Raw genomic sequence first — 11,860 nt, 5'->3', positions numbered from 1 at the left:
GATGATGATGATGATGAGGATGATGATGAGGATGAGGATGATGATGACGACGATGATGATGATGAGTCTGGTCGTTCTTTGGGTATGGAAACCTTTCTGCCTGATCCATTGTCAGTCTCATTAGAGTGAGTCTACAGAATTTGCGCTTCCGGATGCTTTTATCCAAACGCAAGCGTAAATTGTTTGTGTAAACATTCGTTCATGAGTAAATCCATTCCACATTTTCAAGATGACAAGCAAAGGTATCAAATTTCAAGGCGTACGCTCATGTGACTGAGCATAAAAGACGTTTGTGTACTTCCTGAGTGATCCGTTGCCAGTGGCAAAGCTCTGGAGAAAGGCTTCCAGTTTCACAGATGAATCAGCAAGGAACTGTGAGCCGTCAATTCGAGCTGGCCTGGCTACTTTACATCTGATGTTTAAGCGCCTAAGAAGTAACTATGTGCACTCCAGCCTGATGAGTAGTGCTCTGCAACCAGCTTCAAAGACAGCCCAAGTAAAATTGAAAATCTTATCAGGATTCACTACTACATATAATCAAGTGACCCGGGAAACTGGCAATACTAATCGTTCGGCTACCCAAAGGAGGTTCGAGGACTGACATTCCACCACATAAGTGAGGCCAATTTATGCTTAAAAGCCGAGAAGCACCCACACTACCAACAATCTGTAAGTAGCTCATTGGAAGAATAAACTTCACTCGATGAGTGAAATTTCCATCTGAGAGGTCGCTGCTCGAGGAGCCAGTCAACGCGTGTGACCGCGTGATGTGGATCCCGTGATTGAAGGATGAGCGGTGCTATAGCCTGTCTAAGTCCGAGTTAATCACACTGCTGACCAAGTATTCATGGCCGAACCGACAAGTGTTCAAACCACTAGCCAGGAGGTCGCGGGTTCGAGACTTTCCGGAGTTTCGTGAGATACACACTGCTGATGATTCCCAATAAGGGTGAAAAAACCTTACGGTGCTACTCGGCTTTCTCGATATAGAGTGGCCTTTCTTACAGGAAGAAATCTCCACAAAAAACCCAAATCTCCTTACGACACCGACAATACTACCTAGTTGCCAAAGCCTAAAGAGGATGGGACCACGGACCTTCCGGTCAGTAGGTTTGTGCCTAATCGTGCGAGCTATCTCGAGTAGTCCGGTGGAAGTTCTGCACGTTTTACGGTTGGCTTACTCTATTTTGCACTTGATAGAGCCATGCAGAAGACAGTCAGCGTTGAATTTTTCAAAAAGACCAGGGATTCAGTAGTGTTAGTTTAGTAGTTCGTTGGTGAGAAAGGTTCTAGCCGCTGGGAAGGACTCTTGACTTAAATGTGTAACAACGGAATTTTTATGATGATGGTGACAGTGTTTTTCACCCAAGGAGGAAATAAAGGATTTGTATTTCCTCTTAGGCTGACCTTCAGTCGAAAGTAACGTGGCTGTCTTTGAGGGCGACTGCGAACTCTCCAATTAACTGGCTACTTTTCGATCATGCTGTTAAAAATGAGTGTTTTTTATGGAATGACGTACACAGAGGCAGTAAGATCACAGGTTCGCCGTGTCAGTAAACTCATAGCAATCTACTAGGAATGTAGGTTTTGTGACAATGTAGGCTTCCTCTCTGAGATTTGAAACAACTATGATGCATGGAGTTGAAAGCGAGATCAACACAATCTCACATAAAATACCAAAACCACGTGGATATGGAAGCAAAACTGACGGTTAGCTGAGAGATCCAGTAGGTTTGGCTGTGCGTGGAGTAAACTTCCGGTCCATTTGTGTAGTTGGAACCATCGAATGTGTGACAAGAATAATCACTTGTCACGTGCTTAGGCAGACAGGTCAAGAGAGTCGCCTTCTCCTGCGGACGCTAGCGAGACCATCAAAAGCTTGTGTTGGGCGAGTTGCTCATTGAGGGCAGATGGAAAGGAATTCGGGAAATATCCAAGGGCCGAGACACAGGGGACACCTGAAGACGATCAAAGTCGTGTACAAACTAAAAATGGAATCCGGTGCTATCCAACTCAGTCAGTCGGTTTCGTTGTGCTGGGATGAATTTTCCAGGCTTTTTGTTTGGTTCACTATTGCCGTTCGCTTGATTATTTCTGCATACACACTGGAAGGTATTCTCTCTCTCTCTATAACGGTTACAACAGAATACGGCAAAAACTCTGCTATTTCTCAGAAAAAACCTCCACTCTCAAATTCCGTCAGGAGGATATTTCGAACCCACCAAAATACGATTCAGCTGGCACAGCGTTTCAAATTCTTTAATTCTGCTGGTTACCAGATAGTGGATAGAGGCGCCAGACATCCATGTATTATCCCGTCATTATTAGGATAGTGTACTCATGACATGGGAGTTTTAGGGCATCGACGGTTTGGTCCCAAAAATCAATGACATCTTTCAAACCGTGTCGATTCAAGTCGTGATATCGACCGAGCAATCGATAAAACGTGCGAGTGATGCAAGCGACCAATAACGCTAAGCATCGTGCTGTCATCCGCAAAGACTATGCTGTTGATTTTCTGATTAAAGACGCAGATTATTTCTCATTTTTGTGCTCCGTCAGTATGGTGTACTCCTTACACGTAAATATATATATATATTGTTTGATCCCATATTTGGATGATATTCTGGTTGTTCAGTGACTGAAACACGGAACCTTCGGACTATAGATTAGCTACGGGAAAACAAGTTCCAGGACCTACGGATGTGGCTTACGATAAGAATGGTGTAACTGAAAGAATTTACCATTATCTTTATTGGTCCTGGTCTCCTGGGTCTGCAAACACTTCATCCCATGGTGGAACCCCACGAGGTGCCGCAGGCTGGGTCGGTATAAGACATCATCATAAGAGCCATGAAAATCAGTCCTATATCGAATTCTGTCACTAGCGGATGAAGAAGAGCGAAACTCATGAAAGAATCAATCACTTTTGATATGGGTGCTCATACTGACCTGTATTCGCGCTAACTACAGGGCTTCAAAACGCCATGAACGACGAAAATTTGCGGATTACCGACATCTTCTCAAGTAAATTAGAGTCTTTGGTGTGCTTCCACTATTTTCAAGGTAGTCGTTCTCTTGAATCGTGTTAACAAATGGTCCGTCTCTAAAAGTTATCATACACTAATGTCATTCTAAGTGTTTCAGCTGATGCCTTTGGTTATAACTGTTTCTCAATTAATTGAACTCGGTCTGTTGTCCCAAAAAGGGCAAAACCGATATCAAACTAACGGACAATTTTCAGCAACCTTGTGAGTAGTATATTCTATCAAGAGAATATACTGTAATATCAAGAATATAGTGCCGACTATAACCTGAGGCAACTTAACAATTCAAGTTAGTCACCTCATTCAAGGCACAAATATTTCTTAATTGATCAGGTGACTGTCGATCTGTTCACCGAGCTTAGCAATTGACTTGCAAACGTTTCGCTAACACTCACCAGTGTGTTGCACCCGAGCTTAACACATTACACACTTATTTCTTTGATTCCTACTTTCAGTGGAGCTTCAAATAAACTTTGAACCTCGGAAACTGTTTGGTGTAAGATTGGCTTACTCATTTTGACACAGTGATGTATACCGCAACTGTGGATGCAAAAAACTATTAGGACAGGCATCGATCCACGTGTGTCTTCACTGCCTAACTTCTTCCATCCTCTACAATCCGTCGGTATAGATTAGTCTCCATGTATCGATGTCTGGAAGAAACACATTCTAGATTCTGGAAAAAATTATTGATCATATTTTACCAGTGTGAAGTGGGATTCGACGATTATTTATTGTCCACTTCGCGTATTAGCGTCTAATGGTCTAGGAGAACCTGATAATGGTATACAATACGACGGGGAAAATCATCGCGTAGTGACGTCAGCATTCGGTTTGTCCATACTTTGTCTACAACTAAGGTTGGACAGACTGACGTGAGCGTTGATAGGTTACGCAAGCTAAACGGCCATTGGTTTCTCAGCCTTCAACATAGTAATGTGATTTATTGACTGGTAAATTGGGCACGTGAATTGTTAGAAATCCTATCTTTGATTTCCCATCTCAGACGATATGTGTTTCACTGGTTACAGTTTCGCTTCAAATATTTCGGGAAAAAATTTGTGTCTGGGTGATTTGTTTGATTTCAACTGTTTTCCATATTTTTTGGAATACAGTGGTTACTCTGAACAGTATATATGGATAGACCGCTTTGGAAAAAATTTCTTTTAAAGGTTGCTGCTGTAAATGCATTAACTTGGCTAATATGGTTTGTACGATCCTGTCCAAAGGGCCGTGATCTCAAAGCAAGGAATAGGTTACTTAGCCTAAACGCACGATCTAGGTGTCCTATCTGACAGGTAAAGTGTAGTCTAATTCACTAACGAACGGTCAGTAATAATTGCGGTGAAACCGATTTCTACGAACTTCAGCTGCGCTTCTTCATTAGTCACAATTGGGCAGTGGACAATACATTGAATTGGACTTGGGCAGACAGTATAGATAGGTAGACCTTGGTTCTCTAGTTAACAGTAAATCGTGAGGAGAATTAAAGAAAGGCTTACGGCTAGAGTGAACCTTGGGTAGTTAGCAACACAGGATGGCACACGAAGGGCAGTGTGCCATCAGGCAAATTAAGCGGGAAAAATGTTGTTCAGTTCAAAGTGAGACAACTTTTCAACAACAAGCCCAGAAATAAATGTAAACAAATCGTCCATAGAAAAACGGTTGAGGTAGAGTCAACTTTGCATAAAATAGAACCGTTCGGTCTCGAAACTTGAGCTGTTACCGGAAGGGTGATGAATTAGCTTAAGGAATAAGGAAACAAATAATTACGTCACGTAATTAACAGTTAACATAATTTGAAATGTCCGCTGGATTTCGGTGAGAGCCTCCCGTCATCCTTCGAATGGTGGCTGTCTCGTAATTCTCACAGAGTATAGGGGTTAATTATGAATATACCGTGGTTATTTACCGCCATCCCTAGTTTGAAAGTTTGTTCCAATGATACACCAAGAGTGAAAGCTTTTAATCCCCACGGTGGAGCTTGCTGCGCAGACCACTCTATAGACGGTCAGCTGCTTCCTATTCGCCCTACCGGACTTCTACAGTGATGATCGAACTGGCTAAAACGTGAACAAGCCCTGAGGAATTTAGTGTCCTAATGACAAATAGGTGCGACCTATGCATATTCGCCCTGATGGAGAACGTGGACGAAGTTGGGACTAGGTCTGAGCAGGTGACATGGCAGGTGACATTGCACATTTCCGCTTGCGGTGCTTGCGTTTTGCAGTAACTTGACAAAATCCTGTTCACCTGGTTAGATCGATTGATTTCCCACAGAAGTATATCTCTTCCTTTACTCGGAAGGGTGGTTCTTAAGAGCCGACACATCAGTGAGGACTGATTACTTGAACTAGCTGGTGAATCATCAGTATGTCATCACCAGGGGCCTGTGTTTTTACATTCGGCTTTTCCGACAAATTATTCAAATATCTGCTTTGAATTTCAAGAGTTTGGCGATAGATCCAGACATGACGCAGTAACTTTTTATATTGATTCTCATTTTGAATAAGGAGAGTGAACGAGATGCTATACGTGCTCTCTGGTGTGAATTTTTTGAGAAAAGATAACAAATTCGTCCATGGTAGGGTGACGTTGTTCAGAAGGACTGAGAACTGACCACTTGCATTTGTGCAGGGAGTCGTACCAGGGGAATCACTGCTCAGGCAGTCGGCCCTGAGTACTGGTCGCTACGAAGTCGATAATTACCTAGATAAGATACTCATTTCTTTTGAGAAACTCCTGTCGACAGGGGCACGGCACTTGACCAGTGATCTTTGAGTTTGTTGGATACCAATTTTTGTAGGTCGCCATAAATTCATCTTCGCTAATTATGGAATTGGTTCTAGGTCCTTGAGGAATCTGTAGAATCTACATACACTGCTCTTGGTTGAACAGTAGGGTGAACCAATCACATCGCTCCAGTGTGAACAAATTTGTGACGTGAAAATTCAGATGCGTCCACGTTCACTAGGGGATTAGTGCTTGATTCACGTGTCAAAAGTCCGGAGTTCAAATCTCGATATGGCCAAGAATGTGAACTACCACTGTGCTCCAATAAGGGTAAAACTCAAGTCCGACGATTCTATCGTTTGTTGTAGACTCACCAGAATAAATGCGCTAGGATACGAGGACGACTGCCCAAACAAGAGGGCTGTGAACGTGAATCATGATGGCCAAAGGTTACAAGAAGATCCAAGGAAATTGTTCCACCGAGTGGTCGCGGATTCTCTGAAAAGACTGACCAGCTGCACTTTGTCTACGTACTGATATGAATATCAGAATAGCACCCTTCAACGGAATTTTCCAGCTATGGCGACCAGTTTGTGTGGCCAAGCAGGGAAAACCACATTAGAATATGGAGATTTTTCATTTAGCTGTGTGTCTAAACAGTACCGGTTAGTCACAAAAACTCACGGAATAAGTGTGTCAAAATACTCTTTGTTAAAACCTATTTGGTAACACTCTGGTGGTTATTCTGTCCGTTCGTCAATCAAAGTTTCCTCCGCGTCTCGAATATTCTCTGAATGTTTGCTGCAGGACAAACCACCAGTCATAATCTGGCATTTCCGCTCGGAATACGATCGATACAGCTTTCATCAGCAAAGCCCATCAAGCACGTGAAACAAGAACAGAGAATGAGGGAACAAGTGTCCGAAATCCGGGATAGAAACTGTTTCTTGGAAAAGACGGCATGACGGACGGTTTAACATTACATCGAAATTAACGAGTTTCAAGTCCATTCATCAAGTTCCTTCAGTTCTGTTTTGCCCAATTACCGCTTGGCTCCGTTACAGTAAAAAGGAATAAAGGTCGAATATCATGTGATGTTAATAGTGATAAGAGGGTAGGAAGTGGACATGTTGTTCTGTGACTTCGAGGCAAAATAATTTGTCAGCACAAATACAACAACATCTAAAGCAAATATGATCATATTAAGCTGGTTATCTTCATTCATCATAATGACATTACTGTACTTTCCGTGTCTATGTACCTTGCAAAAGTTCATCTACCGAACTTCTCATCTAGCTATCTTGCGTCCCTCGAAATAGGCAAGTTTGTCCCAAGTGGCTGTGTTTCTTATTGTGATCCTCTGGTAAGGATAATTCCCCCGAAATGTTGACACCACCAAATGGAAGCAGCTATATCGATTCTCGGCTCGTTCCCTCCAACCACGAAGCTTGACATCTCGTGACCTACGACCAATCACAATCTGTATGATTTCCAGACCAATCAGGCACTTTGTCGTACATGCAAACATCGTCCAATGATAATCGCTAACTCCTGAGACGATTGTATTGTTGGTGGTCTAAGTAACTATGCGCCAATCGACTTATTCCAATATATTTGACGAGTACTACCAATTGTAGTTTTGTATGATAAATTCCGCGTTTTCCAGCCGATGAGGTGCGGGTTGGTAGTTGCTCATTTTTTGACTTCCTACTCTCTCGGACCTGCGTAGCCGCAGCACGATCCCGGAATTATTTCTTATATGAGTACAGTTACAAATCTGCAATACCGTTATACAATTTTGTTGAAGCCAGCTATGTCGTAGAGAAGAGCACATTCTATGGATCGTTCGCTTGGTTCCTGTCTGTCATTGTGGCTTCGCTCGAAGTTGGTAGCAAACGACAGTTCACAGAGTTAGAAGATTAAGAATAAGACATCTCTCAGTCCCGTGAGTGAAACCACGACGGCTAACGCCTAACCGAAAAACATGCTGGTGAGCAGGCGCTGTATGATGCGAAGGTGCGTACTATTCGGCCAACGAATTCGGAACATGTTACGCAGACGGCCCAATGCCCTTATACCGACGTATTTGCATCCGCGTCTCGAGGAAGAATTATGTGAGAATGAAGAAAATCCAAACATTGTTTTCCATACGATGGTTGATAAAACCGTTGTTTTTTGAAATCAGAGTTAGCGGGGCGTTCTAATGCTGTAGGAGTAGCCACCAGTCATATTCCAGAATGCAAATGCAGGGTACACCCCTCCATGTCACCTACGTTTAGTGTTTCACGAGGAGGAAGCAGGATCTCAAAACTTCCAGGGAACTGTTCTTTCAGTGATCTATTTACTAACATCCTCATGGAACTGTGACTACTGATCATCATGTGCTCTTATCTAACACATGAAGTGCGAACCGTCAAAGAATTACTTCCCAGCAGTCTAGCTCTGGAATATGACAAGGCAACCAGTAGCTTGCCCTTCCCATCTAAACTGGTTAACGGTGATCCGAGGGTTCACTGTTTGACGTTACAACTACATCTAGACAATGAGGCATTCAAACACCGGAACAATCGCTGGCCGGAACACAGTACTCATAAGGTCACTGAACACTAGGGCGATTCATACGAGAAAGATGGTGAGGAACATTGTCTGAAGAACCTCCCTTGTCAGGCAATGCTCACTGATGCATGAAAACTTGACGATGATGGACTCAGCCAGATTGACGAATCGCTCATCCGAACTAACCTTGTGGTCATTCAAATAAGTCCGCGATTGATTTGCCGCGGCTAACCGAAACAGGGTCATTATGAATGTATGCAAAGTGGACAAGTGACTTGAAATCAATCGTCTGTTACGTACCAGCGGGTGCCAGCAGTTTTGTTTGTGCAAAAGCCCCGAGGAAAACAGGGTTGATTGATTGTAATTTTGTGTGATTTTCGTTTGTTTGATTTCCCACGCCTATTCATTCATTCTTGTGACCAATTAGGTTAGCAGAAATGTCGTGGCTTCAATAAATCCATCTATGTTCAGTCCTACCATCAGGAGAACCAGCTCCGAACGTAACGCGACTATATAACAGCCAACGGAATAACCGTTTTCGTTGAGACAGATTTCATTGGTTGTTCTTCACTCGTCCTTGACTGATGAGTTGTACTCTTAGTACCACATTTTTTACCCGCTTGTACGCGACGGGTATCAATAGATCAGCCGGTTCGCACGTTCATTGACTTTTTCTGGTTTGGCCAAGTGCACCAGGCTATCCAGACCGGGGTTCACGGCAATAAGAAGGCATTAAGGAGACTGTGGTCCACAACACCTACATTCCGAGTTGGCGCATAATTCAGAGCCAATCAAGATCTAGCTACAAAGAACCGAATCCGTTTTTCTTTCCCCTACTTAGGGGTTTTTGATTGAAGTTTAACCCATGTCTCTTTGATTTGTCGAATCGAATCAGTCACATTTCACCACACCGTCAGGATTCCTCATCAACGTTCGTTCGTGTTCAAGACACTGGTAATACCTAATCTTAGAAAGGAAAGCTAAATGACACCTAATTTCGAATTAGACTAATAAGAGCAGCTATTTCGTGCATTTTCAACACAAAAAGATGATCCAGCTGTATCACCCTTGCGATGCCTAGCTTCCAGGCCGCCTGAAGTGAGCACGAGGGCCGAGATGCGATCAGGTTATCCAAGCCTGGACACGAGCAGTCGTGACACTGAGGTCGGGTTCGAACTACGAACCTTCCGGTGAGTAAATTCTTGTCCTAATCACTCGAGCTTTAACATGGCTACTGTTATATCTATAGAAGAAGTGATTTAAACACCTGGGGATTGGACATTTTTGGGATAATAAATCCAAGGAAGGTATTCGACTAAACGCTCCTAAGTAGTATTTCGAAGTTTTCAGTAACCTTTTATTCCCGCAACTCTCACCAACTCAATTCGGTTTGTTTAATCCTTTCAAATTTAGATTTTTGTGTCTTTTTCACAAAGTGCGGAGAAAACGAAACGCAACGTACTCTTCTTTCCAACACGACTGACCAAGGAGGAAGTTCACAAACGTATCAACATACACCTAATCTAAAGACTCTGTTACATTTAATTACGTCCACAGAGCCAAGGCTAAGAAGGCGGATTTTTTCTCACATGATGCCAGCATCAGTACTCCATGAGCAGTGCTTGTTTCGATCGACCTGTTTGCCAAGCTTACCACGCACGAATCACCCAAACGAGAGGCTGAATGCTCCACTGAGATCAGACGCCTGCAGTTTCTTAACGTCAAGGCTGTTTTGCTCTCTTGTGAATGAGTGAGTAACGGTTAGAAGGCAGGAACAGAATATGCTGTTTCTTGTTCGGGATTAGTACAACTCATGTTCATATCACTCTCGTTCAAACAGTTCTGAAGCAACCATTATGTTGAGTGCACATCCTTGGAGGAAGCACTGGACTTGAGTTTCACTCATTAGACCTCATCGGAAGTGCCAGTGTTTGAATTCCAGACAGGAGAAGCAGGCTTCACCGGCGCAAGCGACGGCTGTTCAAACGAGTGATGTGAACGTCTCACCGGCACAAGCGAGACGCAACGTCTGAACGGACGGAAGTCTTCACGCTTGAGCGGTGTGACAGGTCCGGTCGATAACCCAGTTGGACATGTCCACCACGTTCAGACAACTCAGATGTCCTGCGTACGCTGATGGGGTAGTGGTAACACGCTCGACTCGCATGTCACATGTCCGGCAAGTCCAAGTTGATGAGTTTTAATAAGAGTAAAACCCGAGTCCAGGGCTCCCCCCTCCGGTGGTCACTCACCAGAATGGTTGCGCCGGAACAGGAGGACGGCTGTTCACACGAGTGATGTGAACGTCAATAGAGTGAGCGACAAGCATCGGTCAAAAACTCATGATGACTCAAACTGCATGCACTGGCCAGACCCAACGTGTGTCAGTATGAAGGTGATTGGCTGTCGAATTTGATCGGCTTGGATGTCAACAGGAAAAACTTCAGCTAACCATCCATCCAACTTTGTCCAAAAACTGTGCGACGGGACACGTGACTTGAGCCAATGGCAAGAGTGACGGACCAATCGCCGTAAGGTCAACGGAGCGCAACCCGTTGTGAGCGCTTCACTCGGTTCTTGTACCCAGCAGGGATAAGCAGAAACCAACGGTCGATTTAAATCGATAGGTATATGAAACCGCAAGGTGTGAAGAAAACGCCCATAGTCAGCTCGAAAAGTTTCTGAAGTGCATTGTGTGCTAAGAAATGAGGACGGGTGGAGTGTATGTGTGAACTGCTTGACGAATGTTCGTATTCATCCAGAGAGTCAAAACTAGATAAACCTAGAACGTGACAAATTAATTCGGTGCCTACGTTATCGGCTTCACAGCCGAAACATGTGGAGCATAGTTCCCGTGCGTCACAGTCGACAAGCGCACGAAGCACATGACGGTGAGTAAGTAAAGAACTTAGCGAATATACACTCACTTGCAAACTAATTTGGTTCATTCGAGAGACTCACCTGGAACCCAGCTGAATCTCTCGTTTATGATGTTCTCAGGCAACTGAATGTGCTGCCCCAGGCCGCCCCATGTTTCAGTCGCTACGATATTTGAAATATCGCGATACATGTATATTTGTAATGTACTATACATAAGGTCGATGGATTTTCAGCAACCTTATGAGTAGTACATTACAAGTAAAGAACTTCCTATTAAGTAAATGATTGCCACAGGACAGAACAATTTCGTTCGACCGAATTTCTTTGCAAACGAACCCCCTTCCTTCACGAGAGGCCGATCGATACAAATCAGGGCAGAATACACCATTTTCGGTTCAGATGACTCGACGGGCGTGACGAAAACTTCAGGTTTGCGAGGATTTTGTTTCGTAACGGTTATTGACCGATGAGGGTACATAGATCGTGACAGACGCCGAGTTCTTTTAAGACCTAAGGTTCGCTCTTTATAAAAACTCTTGTTCTATTGTGGCTGTTTTAATAAAACTTGACAGAATTGTATCGCTCGGATGTCAGTTTTGGGTAGAACTAGTTCCCCACATTTTATGTTTGTCAAGCAACTGATT

General features: G+C 43.6%; 1 protein-coding gene across 1 annotated transcript; it reads left to right on the top strand.

The window, feature by feature from the left end:
- Window positions 1-84: 84 nt before the first annotated feature.
- T265_08747 (hypothetical protein) lies at window positions 85-9,863 on the top strand (the record flags this gene model as incomplete). The annotated part of the gene is made up of 3 exons (XM_009174636.1): window positions 85-125; window positions 9,425-9,526; window positions 9,773-9,863. The coding sequence occupies 3 exons, from the start codon at window positions 85-87 to the stop codon at window positions 9,861-9,863; spliced, it is 234 nt and encodes a 77-aa protein (XP_009172900.1).
- Between the last annotated feature and the right edge of the window lie 1,997 nt (window positions 9,864-11,860).

This window comes from Opisthorchis viverrini, assembly GCF_000715545.1.
Source record: "Opisthorchis viverrini unplaced genomic scaffold opera_v5_232, whole genome shotgun sequence".
NCBI classification, from domain to species: Eukaryota; Metazoa; Platyhelminthes; class Trematoda; order Opisthorchiida; family Opisthorchiidae; genus Opisthorchis; species Opisthorchis viverrini.
The sequence above is the reverse complement of the archived record's forward strand: the minus strand, read 5'-3'. Positions and strand labels throughout refer to the sequence as shown.